The sequence below is a fragment of the Neospora caninum genome, chromosome XI (genome assembly GCF_000208865.1).
Source record: "Neospora caninum Liverpool complete genome, chromosome XI".
Classification (NCBI taxonomy): domain Eukaryota; phylum Apicomplexa; class Conoidasida; order Eucoccidiorida; family Sarcocystidae; genus Neospora; species Neospora caninum.
In genome coordinates, this window is record NC_018397.1 from 457,279 (window position 1) to 479,023 (window position 21,745).

Sequence of the window (21,745 nt, forward strand, 5' to 3'; positions counted from 1 at the left end):
GCGATTGCGCTCGCCTCGGCCTTCTTGCGTCTCTCCAGATCGCGTCCAAGGCTCTGCGGTGGCCGCTGCACACACGGGAAATGCGCTGGCGGGAGAGCAAGAAAACGAAGGTAGAGTCGCCGAGGAGGGCGGAAATTCGGAGAGAGGGTCTCTAAAAAATGAGACGGGAGGAAAGCGAGAGAGAGAGAGAGACGGAGCAGTGGGGGGGAGGGAAAAGAAAGAAAAAGGGGAGGGAGAGATAGGAGAGAAAGGAGATAACGAAGAGGAAGAAAGGGGATGCAGAGAAGAACTTGGCGAGGTCATGGAAGAGGAAGAATGTCGCGACGAGCCAAGAGGAGCGGCGAGAGCGGACGAACTGGTGCTGGAGAGAGGGGTAGGAGAGGAGGAAGACAGGGAGAGAGGGTGTGACGAAGAGGAAAATGGAGAAGGGGAAGTTGAGCCAGAAGGCGAATATGAGGAAGACGGGAAGCCAGCCGGGACAGCAAGCGCCATATGGGCACTCGATACACCCCAAAGGGGAGACGATCCTGGAGGGGAACCGGAATCTTCGAGGCACTGCGAAGCGGCCCCGAGAAGAGGCGGCGTGTCAGCCTCCATGGGGCCTCTCTCAAAAGATCGCCGAGAAAGGGAAAAGGGAAAAGGCGCTCAAGCAGAGAGCGAGAAGGACCGAGCGGGAAATGAAGAGCAGAGGAGGAGTCAATGGGTTCAGAAGTGTCTTGGCGACAGAAGAAGTGGACAAAGCGTCCGCGACAATCTACAGTTGAATGTGTCTACGCAGAGGAAGGGATATGCGCACGCGCCTCCACACGGGGCTGCATTTTCAGCGCCGCCGACTGTATGTACACCCGGACCGTGTGCCACATTCCGGAGTGGCTTCGGCCCCCCTCGCAGCGGCGAAATAGCGCCCGTGTTCCCCTTTGCCAACAACGTTTTTAAAAGGAGGAATGACGCGCGATTCCCCTTTCTTCCCTAGCCGTTGGACAGGGGGGAAATGCCGCCTTTACCATGCGAGAGGACAGCGGCGGCGAGACACGAGGGCAAAACCAGTGCAGAACGGAATTCGGAGACCACGCGGAAAAACGCCGGGCCACATTTTGCAGCAAATGAATTTTAAATGGGCCAAGAGATCTGCCGATAGCCGCCTCGAGAAGCAAGGGGGACCACTGGGCTGGGAAATTTGAGTCGCAAAACAGACCAGTCTCGACTCTGAGACCAGGAGAACCTGCACAGACCAAGTAGCGACATCCGCCACTGCACCCTTTTCTCCCGAGGTATAGACTTCTCTGTCCGTTGTCGCCACCTCTAGCTTGAGAAAAGGTTGTGTCGTATGCTGTCCCAAGTGGAAATTTTTCTCAGGGAAATCGTTTTCCTCGCCTCACAGTAGCTGACGTGTGCGTTCTTTCGGTGGACACGGCGGCGACTTTGCGCGGCTGCGAACGAGAACCTCAGCGCGCAAGGTTTTGTAAATCGAACCTCCGCTACAAACGCTCGGCTTCGATGAACAAGAAAGATCAGAGAGCGGAACGTGTTTCCAGAGCGTCAACGATGCAAACTGCTTGAACGCTCCGAGCCTCGAGCTGCGAAAAACGAGCGACTAGACAAACCCAACATGCGTACTCATACACCGCACAGAGACGGGAGCTGTGCACGCAACTCGGCAGTTTTCGCTTTCTCGGATGAACAGCAAGAGAGTCGCAAGTTCCACACCCGCGTCGAGAGAGACATCACCACAGATTCCACGTCTTTTCCGACTCACTTGACGCCGGTACGGGTCACGTAGCAGCAAGTACCACAACTTTCACAGGGCGGTGCCGATATGCCAAAGACAGTCGTTCCTGACCCGGTGGCCCTCGCAGCACACGCTGGCGATTCGTGCTCAGCGCTAATGCGACTTTGTGCGCTTTCCTCGTTCTTCCCTCACGTTGCCGAAACACCGTGTTGGAAAAGACATTCTCTCAAAAAGCAGCGAGATTGCAAATCCCCTTTTTAGACTCTCGACGCCCCCCCTGCTGGATGCCAGCCTGGCGCTAAAGTTCAGGACGCAAACTTCGGTTCCGCGAGAAAGGAAAGAAAGGACGCTCTGTTCGCGCGAGGGAAGTTTCGCTTTCACAGGAAGGCGGTGCTCCAAGATTTTTCGTCATTTCTCCGGGGCGAAGCAACGCTCTGGAGACAAGAAAAGCCGTAGGTAAAGTGCATGCGCGCCCACGAGTGGCAGTCTCTCGCCAGAGCGCAGAAACACTGGCGGGCAGAAGAGTCACGTTTTCCCAGATTCGACGACATCGGAGGCTATGATGTGCAGCTCTGCTTTGTCGACAGCGAAAACACGGGTCCAGGTCGGTTTTTGCGGGGATCCTATTCAGTGTGGGTTTCCTCGGCTGCTTGTCTTTTTTGCGAGGGGAGCGCAGAAGGCGTTTCCCCTTGCTGACGACACGGGGCGCACAGACAGGGACTTGTCGGCTCGTTGGATGTCCCTATGGTGTGGTGTTCTGGAACTCAAAATGGAAGCACCGAAGAACCCAAGGACGGCGGGGGGAGACGACACGGGTGTTTCATGTTGTGATTCCACACAGACACCGGGAGGACGGGAGCGACATCGATGAAATCTGGAGTTTCGCAGCTGCCCAGAAGCGTGAGGTTTGTCTCTCAAGAATCTTGAATAAAAATACAGTCGAGAGGCCCCTTTCCTTCGCGTCTCGGAGTCTTCTCGTTCTCGGGTCTACTCGTAGGTGTCTGTGTGTGCACCGGGTTCGGTCCGCCTGGCCTTCTCTCTTGGCACGTCCTCGCGTTGCCCCGCTTTCCTGTCTGTCGCTCCCTCCTCGCAGAAGTCGCCCTTTCCCTCCACACGATTGACAGCCACCGGCAGCCCTCGCCTCAGTCTCGCTGCCGCCTTCCCTCGCCTCAGTCTCGCTGCCGCCTTCCCTCGCCTCAGTCTCGCTGCCGCCTTCCCTCGCCTCAGTCTCGCTGCCGCCTGCCCTCGCCTGCATCTTTCTGGGGCGCCTTCCCTCTCTCTGCGAGTTCCCACCTTCTACCTCGGCTCCTCTTTTCCCCTCCTCGTCTCATTCTCTCTCTGGACGTCTCTCCAGAAGGCACGATGCCGGCCTCTTCTGCCTCCCCTTCACCTCCTCTCTCCGAGGCATCCGCGGGCGGAGCCGGCAGCGAGGGGACTTGCTACTGCTCGTTGTTGAATTTTCTGCTCATTGTCGGGAAGTTGAAGAAACTGAAAAGGACAGGATGGAAGCTCTGCGAAGTGCGCGAACCGGAGAGCGTTGCCGAGCACTCGTTTCGAGCGGGAATTTGCGCCTTCCTGCTTGGGACCGATCCGCAGTCTGCCAAGTTGATTCGCGAAAACAAGTTAGACAGAAACAAGTGAGCAGCAAGTCTCACGTGGCAACACCTACGACTCGCCCCAAACGCTCTTGCATAGGCGCCTCTGATATGCGCAAGAGCTCGCGAAGGGGAAAAGGAAGAGTAAGGGTGAGGGGAGCGCCGGAGGAAGAGAAGCCGGGCAAAACAGAGACGATGACACAGCGAGAGGTAGAGAGAGCGGCAGGGAGCGGACAGATCCGGAAACAAAGGGGACAGGGGAGAAATGGAAGAACACGGGGGCGAACGGAGAGACAGGACATCGGACTGTGTTGTGCCATCGGTTTCGAGGCATGTGCTGTCTCGGGTTCCGCTCGTTCGTTGCCGGCAGATGCATCAAGATGGCCCTCGTCCACGACCTCGCCGAGGCTCTCGCCGGCGACATTACACCGCACTGTGGTGTGTCGGCTGAAGCGAAGAGACAGCGCGAACGCGAGGCGCTGCAGAAAATCGTACAGCCTCTCCCTGCCTCTGCAGATTCTCCTTTTCTTTCTTGTGACCGGTGTAGAAGAACAGCCACAAACGAGCAGACTTCCGGCGGGGAAGTGACTCCACCGGTGCTGCCTGTAGGCGAGGAAATCCTGTCCCTCTGGGAGGAGTATGAAGAAGGTATGAGGCTGGCCGTGTGTCAAAATGCATCAACAGTCATCAATTGCGTCTTCTATGCGTCGTACACAATATAAATATGTTCTTAGTTGGTATTAGTGTGGCGTGAGTCTTCGCATTTGTTGTGGCAAGTGAGCTCAGTGCGTGCTTCGGCTGTGGGAAAAGGGAATTCTCGCTGCGACACAGGAACGAGGAGAATGGTGTTTCCGGATGAAGATTGGTTGTCTTTCTCATTCCAGCTTAGGCTGTGCAGTCTGCGCACAGCCGGCGGGGTGAGCCTTCAGCTCATATGATTTTCCGTCGGTAGGGGGTTTCGCTGTGGGAGAAGTCGCTAGCAAGCGGGAACGTCGGAATCCACAAGTGTTTGTTTGCTGTCCTATTTCTGCTCTTCTCTGCTGTCCGTTTTTGCCGGTTTTCTGATTGGCTAATATGCATCTTTGCGAGCAGACGGCGCCGCTCCATTGGGATAGTACGCAGCAGGAGTGCGGATCAGTGTGTAGCATTCGAATGCGTGTTGTGCGCAGGAACTACGGAGGAAGCAAAGTACGTGTTTGACATTGACAAGTTCGAGATGATCCTTCAGGCTTTCGAGTACGAGTCGGATCCTTCTCAGGCCGGGCCTTCCTGCGGGCCGTTTTACCACAAGGCGCAGGAGGAAGCGGAAGAGAAACAGCAGCCGAGCAATAAGGATGCGCACGAGACACCGGCTGTCGCCGACGAGCACGGCCCCCGGAAAAGACGGCGGGTGTATCTGCCCACGTTTTACCGGTCAACAGAGAACGTGTTTCGCAGTGACCTGTTCAGAGGCCTAGACTTCGTTCTCAGGAACCGACGAGAAACGCTGCCACAGGTGCGGAGGGCCGCAGTGATGGACGCTCGGGACAAGCAAGATGCGGAAAAGTGAAGAAACTGGTGGATGACATGTGGCTACGTTACACGTTATCGGAACTGCGTCAGTTTAGCAAGGACTTGATGTAGAGACAACTTCTGGTGTTATAGACGAATTCCAAACACAAATGTTGCAAGGTCTCACCCCTGGCACGCGAAAAAATGCAAAACATTTGTCAGAACGTCCCCGCGGGAACGCGGGAGAAAGCATCTCTCCAGATTTTGTATTAGCACACTCACGTGCTGTTGTGTTCATGTTAGAGGAACAAGCAAACCTTCACCCGTTTCACAGTAGATCGCTGGTCTTCTGGGCGGCTAATACGAACGGTAGTGGATCCTTTGCGTGCACAGCTCTTCTGGACCACTAGGAATATGTTTGCTACTGAGGCATCTTGTGAGGAAAACCACAAAATACTTGCCAGGTCACAGTCCGGTGGAACGCTTTTGGCGTCACAGTTTGCTACAGAAGCTGAAAGCCGGTGAACAGGCGCAGTGAGAAAGCACAGCCAATATCTCAGCACTGGAATGTACATGCTGGATTTCAAATGACAGTAAGGACGGAGGACCGAACGGTCCGGCGAAGGCCGTGAGTTTAAAGTCTTGCCACTGCTGCCACGCCCTTCATGCAAGGTCGACATGCCTGTCTGCCAAGTCAGAGACCTACAGTCCTCTTTTGTTTCTCTGGCTACTCCGCTGCATGTCGGACTTCCCTGTTTCCTCACAGGCATTCACGGTCATGGGGAACTCTACCTGCGATGTGCTAAAGTCCATGGCAAGCGCCCACTCTTCGAGGCTTGCCATCCCTACGCTGGAGCTGGGATAAAGGGACATGATGCACGTTTGTGCTGATCCATCAGTTTTCTTATCTTTCCTCATATGTGACTATGTGACACCACGAACTTGGATTAGGCAGTCAGTCTCTCAGACAGCAAGGGCGATCCGTCGGTGCTGTGCAGCACGGCAAGACATACATTTTCCCTGTGGAGTTCTACAGACAGCGGAAATCGTTATTGATATTGCATTGGCATTTGGGGACATACATACTAGCAAACCACCGGCTTTGGATAATATTACTTTTGACAACGGATAGTATGCTAGAAAATACCATCCAGGGTCTTCTACGGACGACAGCCCAACAGTATGGGCATCCTCGACTCTCCCGTGCCGCACACTGTGGCCATTCTCGTTCGCTTCTCCAATTTTGACCCCCTAATATGGCAACAGACCGACTGGGAGCAACCCTCCAGAGATAAGAGGTGAGATCCAGGACACTGGTTAACATCGGCCGATGGACGCCTTCAACAAAAATCGGGTTTTGCGGTTTTCTGTTGACTACGGCAGGCTCGTAGGCTACCTAACTTGTTTCGGTTTTCCCCTCTTGGCTGTCGTTTTTAATGCAAACTCCTCTTTTCCCGTAGTATTACCACTTACTCATTCGAAATGGGCATGCTCACCCGAGACCTCCAACCCATCACCCGCGCCCCGCAAATTGTGGGTCTTTGGTGCTCGACTCGCCAGTGCGGCATCGAGTTTGCACAGTGAATCGACGAGATTTCTACTCGCAAGTTAGCAGGAGGTATGCCGTTGACTGTTGCATGCCACTGGCAGGCAGCAAACCTTTACCCATGTTGACCATCTCTAGCTTTCTTTTTCAGCACAAGGCGCCGCTTCCGTTGTATGTTGTCTCGTAAGCGCACCCTTTGAAGTCACTTGGATTTTAGACTCTCTGTCTGGTGAACTTGATGCTGGGCGCAGCTGAGGGCAAGGCATGACTTCGGTTCTCGAGGCCAGTGCAGATTATAACTCTGACCCCAACGTCACCTCTTGATCAAGCTTGTGATTTTTCCTTTCCTAAAATGCAAGGCCCGAAGTTGGGGGGCTTCGAGGTCTCGAAAGGCCTGCGATACAAACTCAGCGCGTCAATCCTCGTTGGCCTGGCATGCCTGACAGGCTGCGCGGCGGTAGCATCAGGTCCGATTTCCTGCACAGGAAGTAACAAGTTTGCTGCCGTGTCGCTCGAAAAACAAGGAAGTCAAGTCGAACTGCAGTGCCCGGACAGTTCAACTTTGGTTCCAGAACCGAATTCGCACCAGTTCTGCCAAAACGCCGCATGTACCGCAAGGGCAGATTTGACCAAAATAGGGGTGTGGCACGAAGTCGACGGGGAAGTACTCACACCGTCCCGACAAAAAACAGACGGCTATATCCTCACATTGAGTGTCAATCCCAAAGAATCGAAGACCCTATATTTCCAGTGTCGTCAGGGGACGAAGCAGAGAGGCGGAAACATCGAGTCTGGTCAAGAGGAGAGGACAGAAGTAACTTGCACATTTCAAGTGGCAGTGCACGGTTCACAGGCAGCCACCACTGCAGCAAAAGAAGGTGAGCCGTCTGTAACAACTCCATGGCCGTCGCTGGACTTCTTGTGCCTCACTAGACTCAGCAATCTGCCGCCAGGGAGGCTGTTTGTAGAGTTGAAAGGGTGAAGGGGGGTGTCCTTGCGCAGTTTTGGAGGGTGCGCATCTGCATCTTGTTGATGCTTTAGTAGACATGCCAGCAGTATGGAGTCCAACAGAAGGGTTCTTAAAGTCTTCAGATTCCTTGAAGAGCCTCCAAAACAGTCGCTCACGACACCCTCACGACTCCGCTGTCACACTCCTTTGTAATTCCTCTGTTGTCACCAGACGTACATATGGTTTCTTTTTGGTATCCTAATCAACACGAAATCTTCTCTCAAGTACTCAGGTCTTTCCCTGGTTCCTCGATGACGTCATACATAGCCGTTCAATCTCACTGCCGTCTATAGCTGCCCTCCGATGTTCCCCTCGAAGGCGCGCAGTCTCCTTTCTTTGAGAGGCTGTTACGTGCGTTAAACGAACACTACCCGTCGTTCTCTATGTCTGTGTGTCTGAATTTTTTAAAGCGAACAGTATCAGCCGTTTCTATATTTCCGTGTGTCTAAATTTTCTTTAGAGGAGTGCACAAATGGCAGGCACGTGTCTGTCCAACTCAATTCCAACTCCAAGGAGGTCACATTTCGGTGCGGCGCTGACGCAGGATTGTTGCCAACCAACTTCGAAAATGCTTTCAGGGGACATGAGTGTAGCAGTGAAGTGAGTCTATCGGATCTCAAATTGGCTGCTTCTCTGGTAGAAGGAAAGTCGGCTACTTCACCGGACGGTGCAACACCGGTTTTTCGTGCAGGAGATGTGGCAGCCTACACATTCTCACTATCGACGATTCCCAGCTCCGACACCTACCTTTGCTACAAGTGTGCTCCAACTACAAATAATGGATCTGGAGACTCCAGACTTTCCAACGAATGTAAAATTATGATAACTGTCTCTTCTATACCACCTTCAGCGCCGGGTGAGCAAGCTGACGGTACGCATCCTGGTGAACCAGGTCAAACTCCAAATGAACCAGGTCAAACTCCAAATGAACCAGGTCAAACTCCTGGTGAACCAGGTCAAAATGTTGACGAATCCGAACCGTCAACTGGCAGTTCACGGAAGTCGACCAGAGGACGGTGGATTCTTGCCGTAATATTGATGTTTTCCACGCTTCTCGCTTTGAGCTAATTTGTTTAGATGAAGCTTTCCTTTCTCGCTTTTGTTTCTCGTGAGATACGTGCGTCTACATTTTGCCCACGTCGCTCCAAATGGGGCGGAAGACAGGACGGCAGCGTGAGCATGTCGGTGTGTGAACTGGTCGGCACTGCCAATGATTTTCGTGGAGGGTACGTTCTCATGCGAAGGGGCCTGCCGGATTAATTTTCAAATCTACCTTTACCGTCAAAACACCTTAATGAAGTTACATTTGTTGACGACTCCATACAGCAGTCACTGACTTCCGACTTCCATGCTCATTTGTGGAGAGTCTGGGTGCCGCATTGCAGGAGCGCTAGAAGTATCCTTTTACGCCGATTAGTTCACTATGCAGGCAAATGACTCTCAATCTTGCTTGATAAGATACTTGCGTACAATTCGTGTTCGACTGCTCCATCATGGCGGCGGCAGCACGACACACCGTAGCAAGCAACCTCAAACAGCCCTCAGAATGTGCACGCGGTTTCTGGGTACCTGTGTGGTCTGAGATTACGCCTTTCTGCGTTGAAGCCACAAAAGAATGCACGACAACTACTGTGAGATTGCCACAGTCGCCATGGGGCGTTTAGTCTTAGTATTTGTCAGTTTGCGCATCCATAACGCTTTGCCTTCTGCAAGAGTGTAGCTTTAATCGTTTTGGCAGAGCGAGCGGTCATCGAAACACATGTGTCAGGACACAGAGCGTCAGTATCCCTTTGCGAAACAGAAGGTAACCTTTTCGTGTGGAAGCCCATAATACCTCCGCTGTACAACGAACGTGTCCCAGGCTTCTCTGCGGCGCCTGCCAGGTAGAAGCGTAACACAACTGCGTCTACCTGTGACTTGGCTCCTTCTAAGGAGACATCCGACGAGCGCCAGCAGAATGGACTTTGTGTGCCCAACTGCGACCGAACACGGAGGAGGCCATGCGTGTGATCAGCAAGGTTCGCTGGATTCAGCGAACTCAAAAACATTCTGCAGCGCCCGTATCGCACACCGGCGTCACCCGCGACCGTGTCAACCTTCGGAGTATGCAGTGTTCGGCTGAGTTCCACATCTCATTCCTTCGAGGGCTACGGAAAGACGTTGCTTCAGAGGGTGGCTACGGCCGAGAACTAGGCATGAGGACGCTTCGATCTTTCTGCTTTCAGACGAAATAGAGGAATGGCGGATAGGCGCCACGGCCTCTTAGCCGTGATAGCTCAGTTGGGAGAGCGTCAGACTGAAGATCTGAAGGTCCCTGGTTCGATCCCGGGTCACGGCACTCTTCATTCATGTAGTAAATGCTCTCGTTGTTCGTGGGACTACTGTTTGCTGCCGAACAGTAAATGGCCTTTGTCATTTCTTTTTCTTCAAACGCCTTCTGCCCTTGGCTTATCCATGTCATGTGGCCTGATAAAAGGCTCTGGAACATGGAGACTTCTTCCACGGAAACACGGGTAAGCTGTGCAACCAAATACCTGCTTTAGAGGGTTTTGCGGTTTGTCGCCACAGCGCATGCAGCCGTCCGGGCGTGAATTAGAAAAAAACGAATAAGGTAGCATGGGTTTCAGAATGGAAGAAGAAAAGCGCCGCTCCTGCATTGTGGATGGTGATGTTCCTATTCCTCTGGTATTCTTAGGAATTCTCTGCACGCCTCCCACCGTGGACTACCGCCGGGTGTTTCCTAAAACAGGCGGACTGCTTGCTGACTACGGAATTGCAGATGTCCACCGGGGCTCGCGGCTGGGAAAAAACTGACACTCTAATCCTGCTAGGCTTTTGTGACGCTTACCATCTCTCTGCTTCTCCACAAAAAGAAGCCGCTACGCAGAAACAGGAGAAGGTTATAGGCGTATCCGCCATTCGTGTCAGTGTGCTGCGGAGGTTTGCTCGGTTCGCGCCTGGACGCACACTTCCCAGGCAGCGTCATTGTGTTTCTCCTATCAAGCATCCGAGGATGCGAGATACATCCCCCCTTGTTTCCCACTTTTTCGCGGGCTCTTTTGCCTGACAATGTTTCTGAACCATCTCTGGTTTTCTCCTCTGTGGTGGCCCGGGTGGTTTAGCATGTACCGCCCCATTCACCACCAGCCAGACCAGTGAGATTTTGGGGGGCGAAGGCAGCCATCAGGAAAACGACACAGAAGAAGGGCGGAAGAGCACTTGCTACCTAACCAAGAAAAGCCTTCCAACAACGGAGACTACGACTCCGTGCGGTCTACCCTTCGCGGGGTGCGGCCAGGAAATCACCCGTTTTGGGCGCCTTGCTCCTCAGGTGTATCCCATATCCTCTGGAGGTTCTACCTAGGAAATTCTGAGGCATTTGACGTGGAAATGTTGCTTCGCCCACTTTAACCTAGTGAACGTGCTCCGCAGGTTCCACAAGCACCTGCAGCTGGGCAGCACTTTCGATTTTTCCGTGAGTGGACACGCCCGCCCGAGCTCTGAGCTGGAAAAACGAAAAGGTGTGCGACTTCTGGGGCTGAAAGCCTTCGGTATCCGAAAGCAGAGGTAGCGGATTTTATGACAGTTAAATCGCGAGTTAGCTCTCGACTCCGCAGGAGGAAAGAAAACACCTTAATAGCAGTCTTCCGATGAGCCGGGACAGTCCGCTAGCACAGGAAATGGATGCCCTCGGCTTGCGTATACATTGAAAGACACATGACAGCTTCGCCATGGCTGCGGTGCCTGAACTACAAGAGCTTCTCTTTTTAGGACAAAAAGGCTGTTTCCCCCTGGGCCGTGTCTTTTTGTCGGAAACTGCCGTGGATGAGTCGACAAACGGGCACACGCACAAACACACAACACCAACAGTCCCCGTTCCCATCACTCTCTGCTCAGGTTCATGCTCCTCTTTCTCTGCCTTTAAATGGTCTTCAACAAACAGTGAACTCGTCTTCCAATCACTTTTCCTTTCTTCTGCACTCGTCGCAAAATCCGTCCGCTCTCTGACTGTCCCATCGCGGCTTCCCGGTTCTCCTTTCCTCCTGGGTCTCCTAAACCCTCTGTTCCCTTCGACCCTCCCCGTTCCTCTCTCCTTTCCGCTCCCTGACTTCCTTGGCAACCATGTTCCCTTTCGTTTCATCCCAAGTCTTCAGAGCCGTCTAGTTCTTGGCGTGTCTCGTCTCCCCCTCTCCTTCCCGTTCTGCCTCCCTCGCATCCGCTCCCGTTTGATCCTCCCCTACGCACATATGCCTATATGTGTACATAAATTGATGCTGCGCAGAGACCTGTCCTCTGTAGCTGACTCTCTTGTGTCTACTCAGTGAACACATGCAAACGCCCGGAAACCGTTTCCTCGAGCAGGTTGCAAATCCACCGGCAAACCGCCTCGCTGCATGCAGCGCTCGCGCTCCGGGCATTGACCCGAAAGTGGAGAACTTCTTTTGCTTCCTCCGATGGTCTGTCTTTCTCTCCCGCACTGTCGCCCCCACATGAACACGCGACAAAGGCCAGGACAACGTGGTGACCGCTCAGCTCTTCGGGAGGGTTCGGAGGCGCTGCGAGGCCTGCGGCTGCCTCGCCTTCCATTTTCTCCTGATGCATGTGGAGCTGGAGTGCAGTATCGGGGTTGTACAACCGCGCAATGAGCAGACACTTCAGCACTCCAGACGAACAAGAAGGCGATGGCAGGGGCTGCTGCGGAAGCAGAAACAAATTCGCTGTGCAGGCCACGACTCGCAAGTACTGTAGAACTGCGAGCGGCGACGTAGGTTTGCATCCCCTCAGGGAGATGCACCAGGTGTCTGTACATCCCGAAGCGGGACTCGGCGCTCTCGGCTGAACCTCCACGCGGTCACTATGCTGTGCAGTTACAATTCCTCCTGTTTGCTGGGACAACACAAAGCACAGAAACAAGAAAGGAAAATGGCGAAGCACCCAACTCACCCGAAAACACCACAGGCCTTTCACCCCATTGGCACAGGCCACATGGGAAATACCTTCCCCGACCTAAACATGGACATACATCTACACCTGCCTGAACGTGTATATCGATGTCCGTAGACATAGGCGCGTTAGCTGTATATACACAGAAAAAAAGCGGACTGAATAGAAAACAACAACCGTGCTTGCTTCGCTGTCGCCTCTTCCCCTTCCTGTGCGACTCCATACGCATGTAGTTCCAGACACAGCAATATCCATTTTAGTCGCCCTGGCGGCACTGCTGTCTCTCGGAGTGTCTTTGGCGGCGCTTCCAGGCCTCTCTCTCGGTGTTTCTCTCTCTTCTGCTTACCGCGAAAAACGAAGCGAGCTCGTCCTCCGTCATCTGGAGAGGAAGCAGCCCGACGGTTGCAGGAATTTCGATGGCGAAGGGAGTCTCCCGCTGTTGCACCCGTTGTGGGGCCGGGCCTCCGAGCGGGCCAGTGTCTCCGTCCAGCAGGGAGAAGTCCCCCGAAGGGACACTGCCCGCCGCAGTGTAGAGGATCTTGCCCTCCAGGCGCCAGTCGCTCAGCTCGGCAGTTGACGTGCAACAGAGGGGAGATGAGAAACTTGCAGGCTGCACAACGCACACAAGCAACGGAGACAAACGGGCGGAAGCGCAAGTGGAGACACGGCGAAGCAACTCGACGAACAAGGAGACGAGCCTCGTCTCCCTCCGTTTCCCATCTCCCATTTTCCCTCCCTCTTCATCTCCCCCTCTCTGTCACGAACTCTGCGCCGCCGTTCCCCCCAACCTCTGTCTCCCTCCGCTCTTCCGCTTCTTCCCGTCAGCCGATCCTAAGAGTCCACTCTCGCTTTTCCCTCTCTTCCGCTTTGCCTCTCTCTGCCGCGAATTCTCTCTTTCGCCCTCTCTCTCCGCCGCACTCGCCAGCGCTCTGATCGGTGTCTCTCTCGCTCGTGTTCTCCTCTCTCACCTTTACCACTCCTCGGTTGCTTCTTTTCTTCAGCTCCGCCGCCAGAGGGACCAAATTCGGCAATCGGAGCGCGGCTGCTTCATCGAAGGCGAGTCCGACTTCGGAGATGTCGGCGCCCGCGTTTTCAGCTTTCTCGCAGCAGAGACCGACGGAGAGGGCCGGCGGCGCGTCGGGCGCTGTCGGGCCGAGCGCCTCGCCTACGCAGCAGAAGACGCGAAGGGCGTCGTCTCTTCCGCAGCTCCGCCACAGCCTGCTCTTGAGCTGGAGTTGCATAGACACCGGAAACGGGACGCCCGCTTCCTGCGCGCTTTCCGCTGGAGGCAGACACTTGCCGCTCCTCCGGTCCTTCTCACTCAGTCTCTCTCCGGCTCCTCCACTCCCGAGAGCTGTGGGGAGAGGCGACGAAGACACCGGAGACAGAGACACGCCATTGAGGCAAGGCGAGACAGCCCCCCCAGGCCGCTCTGAAGAAGACGCCCCACAGCTGGAAGCCTGCGGAGACTGCCCAGGAGCGATCGCGCTGCGAATCACTTCGAACCGCTTCTTCGCCCCAGACGGGGCCCCTGCGCCTCTCGCCCACCCCACACCTGCGCCCTGGGTGTCTCCTTTTTGGGGCGAGCCGGAAGCCAGCAACGAGGCCTCCACGGAGGACACAGAGACAGCTCCGGCCTCCGGCGGCGACTGCGGAAGCCCCAGAGACCCGTCCCCGCCCTTCTGCTCCCACACGCCGTGCACGGCCCCCGGAGACACCGCCGACCCCGACTGCGGCGACGGCTGCGACTGCAGCCGCCGATAGTCAAAGAAAGGAGTCGAGAGGTCCAGACTGGCATCCAATGGAACCTAGAAGGCAGGCACCGCACACGCAAACGCCCTCCTGCACTATTCCAGAAATCCACAGATATACATATATGCACATATATGCGTATGCAGGACTGAATGCGTGTGTACGAGCATACTGAATTATGTATTGGTGTAGACATGTATTCCTAGGCACATCCTCAGATATCTGTGGACCTCACGAGAGCGATCGAGCGCCCGAGAGAGACGTTGTCACAACCCATCACGTGCTACGAATACACATATATACACATATATGCGTATATGTATATATATATATATATATTTATATATATATATATATATTTTGAATGTTGCGCGCGGAGATGCAGATGCGTTTTCGCTTGAGGGTTCCCAGTTACCTGCTGCTGCGCTCCGGGGAGCACGGGAAGGAGCGTTCCTTGCTCCAAACCCCACAGGCGCAGAGGGGTCTCGCCCTTCAGTGTCTCTTTGTCTCCTGGCCCGAAGAAGCGCACGAGTTGCTCGGCTAACCGCACCCGATCATAAACCTGAAAATCGCCGAGCCCACGAGAAAGCATCCGCCATCGCTTTCGCAACAGAGATTCGTACTCGTGCACGTACACATATACATATATAAATATATATATATATATATATATGTACTCTATAGTGTTCTATGTCAAAGTGTCCTGCAGTCTTTTTGTGTGTGTTTGACGCTTGACTCCAGAATACCGCGTTTCCTCTAAAGCAGATGGTGTCGTTTCAGTCGGGACTCGAGATCGTTTGTCTGCTTGTTTTTCTCCAGAGAAATTGTTGCTGTTTTGTGCGAACCCCCGCAGCAGGAGAGGGGAGAATCGTACCTCGACACTGCTCGACGGAGAGCTCCCGTTCTCGCCCTCGGCGGCCGCTTTGCACCTATCGAGCATCGCGAGCATGGCTTCCTGCAGCTCTCGGAGACCCGCCCCGCGAACTCCCTCGCCCTGCGCAGAGAACGACCGTTTTTCGGGGGTCGCTGCGAAGCGGTTCGAGCTCGCGTTGCATGCGCCGAGAAAAACTTTCATTGCTGCGGCCAGGACGACTTGCTGAACCGGCGACGGCAGGAGCAGACTGCGGGCCTGCGAAGAAAAGCGAAAAACCGAGAGGTGAGTGAGGAGACAGTAATGCGAAACGGAGACACAAGGCAAGGACTGAGAGACCAAGACGGCAACGGGAAGACGAAGGAGGCGACAATGCAGGGGAGAAAACGGAGAAGAGAAGTGGAGAGACAGAGCGGGAGAGGAAAGAAAGCGGGAGGAAAGGAGCGCGAGAGGAGGACCAGGGGTGGCGAGAAGGGAGAACAGAGAGAGGGTGCGACGTGCAGGAGAGAGAGGGAAAAAGAGACGCTGCGGGTTCCCAAAAACGCGAGCAAAAGACAAAAACGCCTTACGAGGCGAATCAGAGAGCGGCAGGCGTCAAAGTAGAAAGACACCGAGCCTTCCCCGTCACGCGGCTCCGCGTTCTCGTCCGCATGCTGGCTGTCCAGGCACTCGAAATATTCTCCTGGGAACCGCACACCGAAAAGGGAGAAGGGGCATAGAGACAGAAGGGGAACAGGAAGGCGAAAAAAGCAGGAAAAGGATACAAACGAAGCAAACAAAAAGACAGAACAAGTCGAATGCGGAGACGAAAGAGGCTACACCACCCGGAGAAAAAGCAAGAAAAAAGCGGAGCGATCCCCCCAGAAAAAACAACCGACCCGATGCCAAGGGCGACCGCCGTTCCACCTGCTCTATGGATTTGCACATTTGTCTCTCCCCTGATAAACCCCGCGATCTCTTGAAAAGTCGAGTTCTTGGAGGTCTTGGCTAAGCAGGTCTGCATGCAGATATGCTCTCCTTCTGCGAGGAATCCCCCCCGCACTCACCGACAATCCACGCGGCGGCGCGAACGACGACGGGGGCGACGGGAGAGGAAGTTTCTTTCTCTTTCTCCGTCTCAGCGTCTTCGCCTGGTTCGCGCAGGACGCCTGCCTGCTGCTGGTGAGACCGATGAATTCTCCGCAGCGTCTCTCGACTCGCCGACGAGGGCGCGACTGCCGAGTCGCAAATCAGCGAGGCGAGAAGCGCCGCGCACGGCCTGCGAGGAAAAAGCGAATTGAAACGAAGCAACAGGCGCGCGCGCATGCAGTGGGACACCAAAGGGTCAGAACAGCTGATCTGATCCCCGCGCAACGCGTCGTTGAGAGCGCCGAGCCTCGCGGAAGAAGCGCAAAGCGCGGCAAGACCTCTCGAGGCAAGGAGAGTGAGCACGTGTAGAAGGCGAGAACACGACGCGAAAGGATCTCTGCGGCGACACAGCGGGAGAGACAGAGAGTGAGACAGTCGAGGCGTTCGCGCACTGGACAACCAAGGTCGTTATGATTGCTGTACACAGTCCAGTGGGGTGGTGGTGTACAGCACTCATAAAGAACTTGATTGTCTGTATCTCACAACTGGAGCCATATTTTCCAGTATCCTAGGCCTTTCTATGCCTCTTCCTGTTATTCTTTCGCGTTCTGTTCCTTTTCTTCGAGACTGTGCTCCCCCTTTTGCCTTTTCAAGCTCTGCCTCGCCTGTGAGTTCTCGGTTTCGTTTCTTTCTCTCACCGCACGGCCGGCACGCGCACGGTGATGTCAACGAGTTGTTCGGCCACGAGGCCCGCGACGGATGCGTCTTTGTCCTCCTCCTCTGCCCCGTCTCTGCATGCGTCGACGGCTTCACTGCCGCCGTCCACAGCGAGGCTCGCCAAGAGCGCCAAATACCACTCAAAGTCCTCGATGAGTGCGTAGTGATTCCTGCATACAAACGATGCATGAATGGAACTTCACAAAACCTCAGATGCCCGAAAAACGAATGAAAATACACATCATATACACATACATATATAGGTATAGACACACATGTATGTAGGCTCCGACACATGCATGGGCTGAAGTGAGTCAGAGTTCCATTCTCCGCTTTGCTCCTCGCCAACCCACAGTCGTCTCTTCCTCCCCCCGTCGGCTTCTGAACTGCCTCGCTCGTCTGTTCGTCTCTGATTCTCCTCTGTTTCTTCTATCTTTCTCTCTTCTCCACTTGTCTATTGTTTGTGTTCGCAACCCGCTCCTCTTTATTCTCTTTCCTCTCCGTTTCCTAGTTCTCCCTCTGCTTTCCCTCTCCGCTTTGTCTTCTTCACCCTCTCCGCTTTGTCTTCTCCGTCTCCGCTTTGTCTTCTTCTCCCTCTCGCCTTTCCTCACTCGGCGCCCATTTTTAGGAGCGGGAGGAGGAAGCTCGCCCTGAGGGATCCTGCGACTGCGGGGGAGAAGGCGTGGCCGCGCTCTGCGTCTTTCCCGGCTTTGTCGCCGCGCGAGTGGACTCGCCCCTGAGTCTGCGCCTCGTGCGCCGCTGCCGCGGAGACGAGTTGCTCCGTGATCCGCGGAAAAGAGGCAGGCGTCGCCGTCTTCGTCAACAAGTCAATCCCGCGAGACCTAAGGGTAGGGTCGCACTCCTCCGCAGCCTGAAACGGACGGCAGCCAAACCACGTCGAGCACACAAAACACAAAAAAACAGACGCTAAACTCTCAAAACGAACACACCGAGAAGACTCGTTCCAGTGAGCCAAAAAAAACCAAAAAGGACTGCCAGCCCAACTGCCTAGTAACGATGGGCAGACCTTTCTCTCCACTTTGTGCCTGCCCTCCCCATTCTTCTTCCTTTCCTCTTGTCCCATTTCTCTTGTTCCTTTCCTCTTCTTCCATTTCTCTTCTTCCTTTCCTCTCCTTCCATTTCTCTTCTTCCTTTCCTCTTCTTCCATATTTCCCTTCTTCCTTTCCTCTTCTTCCATATTTCCCTTCTTCCTTTCCTCTTCTTCCATATTTCCCTTCTTCCTTTCCTCTTCTTCCATTTCTCTCCTTCCATTCTCTTCTTCCTTTCTGCCTTTTTCTGTGCAGGTGGAAGGAGCGCGTCTCTCACCTGGAGGACGAATTTGTGGAAGTCTGGGATGCATGCGGCGACGTCTCCGGCCAAGTCTCTTTTGCGGGCAAAGAGAGCGGCGAGGATGTCGACGCCGACGCAGCGGAGATTTCGATCGGCACTGGCCAGGAGGGCGTGCGTGCGGCTGAGGCAGCTGCGGAGAAACGCGTCGAGCTCGCTCTCGCCTTCGCCGTTCTCTTCTCGTCCCTCTTCTCCAGGCGCTTCTCGGGAGTCTTCCGCACCTGCGAGGAAAGGCGCGAGCGCCGTTGCTCGACCGCGCGCTCTCGCAGCCGGCCCCTCTAGGGGGAAATGGAGCAAGCCGAGACGCAAAATTTCCACTTCCACGCTCTTTGCGCGACTCTGCTGGAGCAGCGTGAGGAGAGGGCGAAGGAGCTTGAGCGGCAGGCGTGGCTCGAAAGGACAAAGCTGCGCAAAGATCTTCAACAGCTTCAGAGACAGCCAGTTGCTCGTGCTGTTACAGAGCAAGTGGAAGAGCGGAGGCGCCAAAGAAAGATACTGCTGAGGCTTCTCCGCGACCAGTTGCAGAAGCGCCGAACACAAACAACTCACCACTGGCGTCTCCTCCTCCGCCATCAACTGCTGACGCTGAAAGAGAAGAGAGAGAGAATAGGGGGAGAGAGGAAGGGCGCACTTGCCAGTGTGTACAGCCTGCGGTCATCTACGGCGAAAAGTATCAAAAAGCCGATTCCTACCCTCTCCCTGACCTAGAGTCAAACGTCCAAGATACACAAGACACGGAGCACATCGACACGGAAGCAGCACATTCTTCCACATGTATAGAGACGGACAGATGCACATGTGGATCTAGAAAGTTATAGAAATAGCTATGCACGTTTTCGAAGGTCGCTTTTTGAGTCTTGGCGTTTGGTTCCCCCGTGAGTCGCCTTGCCGCGTAGACTGAACCGTGGAGAGAAGCGCCTTGGTAGTGTTGTCCAGAAGGCGTACCAACTTGGGGAACGAGGACGGCAGGAGCGAGGGGACTTGAATGAGAAATCGCGTGGCGCACACAGACGCTTTCTTGCGCAGCACTGGCCGAGAGGAAGACAGCAGAAGCAATACGTCGGGCAACAGCGCCGCTGCTATTTCAGGAGTCGACATGACTGCCAGCGTGGACAGCGCAAGGCCTGGACAGAAACCCACACACACACGAAGAGACAGGCAGAGACTCAGAGACCGAGAAAGACACAACACCAGAGAGAGACGCAGCGACCGCACGCGCGTCTGGGCAGAACAAAACATGAGGAACCCCACCGAGGAGCAGACGAGGACGGAGACAGAGGAAGAGAGTGGCGCTGAACTGGACAGCATCATAAAGAAGGGAAACGCCCAAAAGGAGACACTCGGCCTTTTCCTGTCGCTTCAGTCTGTTCCTGCTCTTCGCCTGTCACGTCTCGCCCAACTCCACCGCTCACTGGTTTCGTGCGTTTCCTTGCTGGTGAAATCCTTCTTGAACAGATTGGTGGTCAGTAGGGAAAGCGCTTGTTGCTGTTGCTGTTTTTCCTCGGCGAGGTTTTTTCTGTCTCTTCCGTTCTCGGCGTCGTGCTCGCCTTCCGCCTTCGCGCGGGACGCGAGCGGCAGGGCAAAGGCGAGGGCGCACGCGGCGTACGCGGGGCGTTTGAGCGAGAAGGACTGAACACTCATCCCCTCCACGACGGAGAAGGTGGCGAAGCCGATGTCGAAGCCTAGCATCTGCAAGTAGGTGAGCTTCAAAAGGGCTGAGCTGCGGGCGCTGGCGCTCGGCGAGCGACCGAGGAGAGAAGAGAGAGACTGCGAAGAAGCCCCGGGGGTCGGCGTCAACTCTTCCTTGATCTGCTGCAAACAGAGGGACAGGTACTCGTCCTCCGTCCCCTCTTGCTGCGCAGCTCGAAAGCCGCGAATCAACGACGGCAAAGACATTCGCGACTGAAACATTTTGACAACAGAAGAGGAAAGAAAAAGGGAGAAGAGCGAGAGTGGGTTACGAGAGAAGCAAGAGAGGAAGGGGGACGAGGAGACGGCGGGAGAGCCCGAAGAGGAAAGGAAAACGTGTAGCCAGGTGAAGAGACCTTACACGTTTCTGGTCACATCCAGGCATTCATATATATACATATATATATTTCGACTGCGTATGGGGTTATGAATACATGTGGCGGTGGGAGGAAGACGCGGGGGAACGAGGAAGCCTCAAGAGTTGAACGAAGAGAGGAGACTGTGACGTCAAAGGAGAGGGAACGACGGGGAGATGAGAGGATGAATTCACTGTATATCTCGCCCGAGATTCGGACGCATGCATCAGAGACATTGGGGGGGATCTGTTACATTTTGACGCCGCCTCGCCTCACAGAGGCCAGACGAGAGGCTGGAGACACAGTTAAGCTCGGAGCTGCAGCGGCCAGGCACCTGAGAGGAACGGCGAACAGGAGACAGAAGGGTACACGGGCGTTGCTGTTGAACAGAGAGGGGAAGGAGAGGACGCGAAACAGTCCCACGCCATCGTCTTTCCACAGACATCGTCGCCTCCTCTGGATCTCTCGCCCCCTTGTCTCGTTTCTCTAGCCCTTTGCGTCGTTTCTCGCGTCGCTCCCTCTCCGTCCGCATGCGTCCCGTTCCTGTGTTTCTCGAGTCCGATCGCTTCTCTGCTCCTGTTTCTTCGCCTCTGTTGTTGGTAGGTGGCTTCCCCTGAGCGTCCGAGTTTCTCAGGAGACAGAAGCCAGGCGTGAGACGTCGGAGTGAGGAAGGATGCCGGCCTGAACCATGTCCAGAAGGCCGAACTTGAAAAGGGGATTTACCCAAGCCGCGCGATGGTGGGGACACGTCGCGCTTGCGGGTTTGAAGCGATTCAAAGAGGCGAAAAATGGGAAATTCGACGCCGGTGTGTACAGGGATCCTGCGGAGAGGCGACAACCGAGCAGCAGCGAGAACAGAGACGCCGCTGAACGCCGAAAGCTCGCCGGCTAGCTCGGCAAGGAGAGACAAATACAACTCAGAAAGAAGGATACAAACGGAAGAGAGTCAGGACGAGACAGAAGGTGCTCGCCGATCTGCGAGATTCATCAACGGAATGCGCGCGTTTTATCCTTGCGGAGCAACAGCGCGCAGCGTTTAGGTGTATGTACACTTGTGTCTTGGCTCCGAGAGTTTTTCGAGCGCGAGAAGAAAGCAGGAACAAACGAAAAAGGGATGGAAGAAAAGGACAGGTGACCTCGGAAATCGCACAGCGGGATACCCGCCAGGCGACACGAAGTCCTGCAAGTCTGTGACGCGTTTTGTTTCGCAGAGAGAAAAGCTGCACAGAAGATGTGCTCAACAGCCTTTCCTCCCCGTTTCCCGCCAAACTTTACAGAGTTTGACAGTCGCACTCCTTCCTTCTCTTCGTTGTGTCAGTGGCGTCTTTTCCCTTTCTTGCGAAGAAGGAAACCCCGCTTTTCTCGGACGACGAGAGAGGAGGCTCTCGCACCCTCCACGCTGTCTGCATGTGCTCGCCAGCTGCCAAAGACTCTTTTCTCGTCCAGTGTATCGACACCAGAGGCTCTGCCTTCACTTTCAGACACAACAAAAACCTTTCTCGTCCTTCTGTCTCTTCTACAAACGCAGCTGTCTCGGTTTGTTTCTCTCCCTCCACTTTTCTCCTCGTCCCTGTCTCGCATGCCGCCCGCTACCTCCCGTGTCTTCTCTCGTTTCTCTCGTCCTCCCCTCT

General features: G+C 54.8%; 3 protein-coding genes and 1 non-coding gene across 4 annotated transcripts; 3 read left to right on the top strand and 1 right to left on the bottom strand.

Moving 5' to 3' along the window:
• Positions 1 to 3,091: 3,091 nt before the first annotated feature.
• NCLIV_053700 (HD domain-containing protein, related) lies at positions 3,092 to 4,873 on the top strand (the record flags this gene model as incomplete). The annotated part of the gene is made up of 3 exons (XM_003884922.1): positions 3,092 to 3,366; positions 3,695 to 3,972; positions 4,494 to 4,873. 3 exons carry the CDS (start codon positions 3,092 to 3,094, stop codon positions 4,871 to 4,873), a joined length of 933 nt encoding a protein of 310 aa, XP_003884971.1.
• Positions 4,874 to 6,713: 1,840 nt separating this feature from the next.
• Positions 6,714 to 7,343, top strand: NCLIV_053710 (SRS domain-containing protein; the record flags this gene model as incomplete). The annotated part of the gene is made up of 1 exon (XM_003884923.1): positions 6,714 to 7,343. One exon carries the CDS (start codon positions 6,714 to 6,716, stop codon positions 7,341 to 7,343), a length of 630 nt encoding a protein of 209 aa, XP_003884972.1.
• A 2,292-nt stretch (positions 7,344 to 9,635) lies between these two features.
• Positions 9,636 to 9,708, top strand: NCLIV_t130003. Its single transcript has one exon. It is a non-coding gene; the product is annotated as a tRNA-Phe (tRNA).
• A 1,976-nt stretch (positions 9,709 to 11,684) lies between these two features.
• On the bottom strand, positions 11,685 to 19,965 carry NCLIV_053720 (putative adaptin; the record flags this gene model as incomplete). Its single annotated transcript, XM_003884924.1, has 12 exons — positions 11,685 to 12,257; positions 12,661 to 12,924; positions 13,283 to 14,122; positions 14,482 to 14,628; positions 14,941 to 15,195; positions 15,507 to 15,619; positions 15,984 to 16,195; positions 16,704 to 16,892; positions 17,334 to 17,593; positions 18,049 to 18,654; positions 19,015 to 19,193; positions 19,482 to 19,965. 12 exons carry the CDS (start codon positions 19,963 to 19,965, stop codon positions 11,685 to 11,687), a joined length of 4,122 nt encoding a protein of 1,373 aa, XP_003884973.1.
• Positions 19,966 to 21,745: the final 1,780 nt, after the last annotated feature.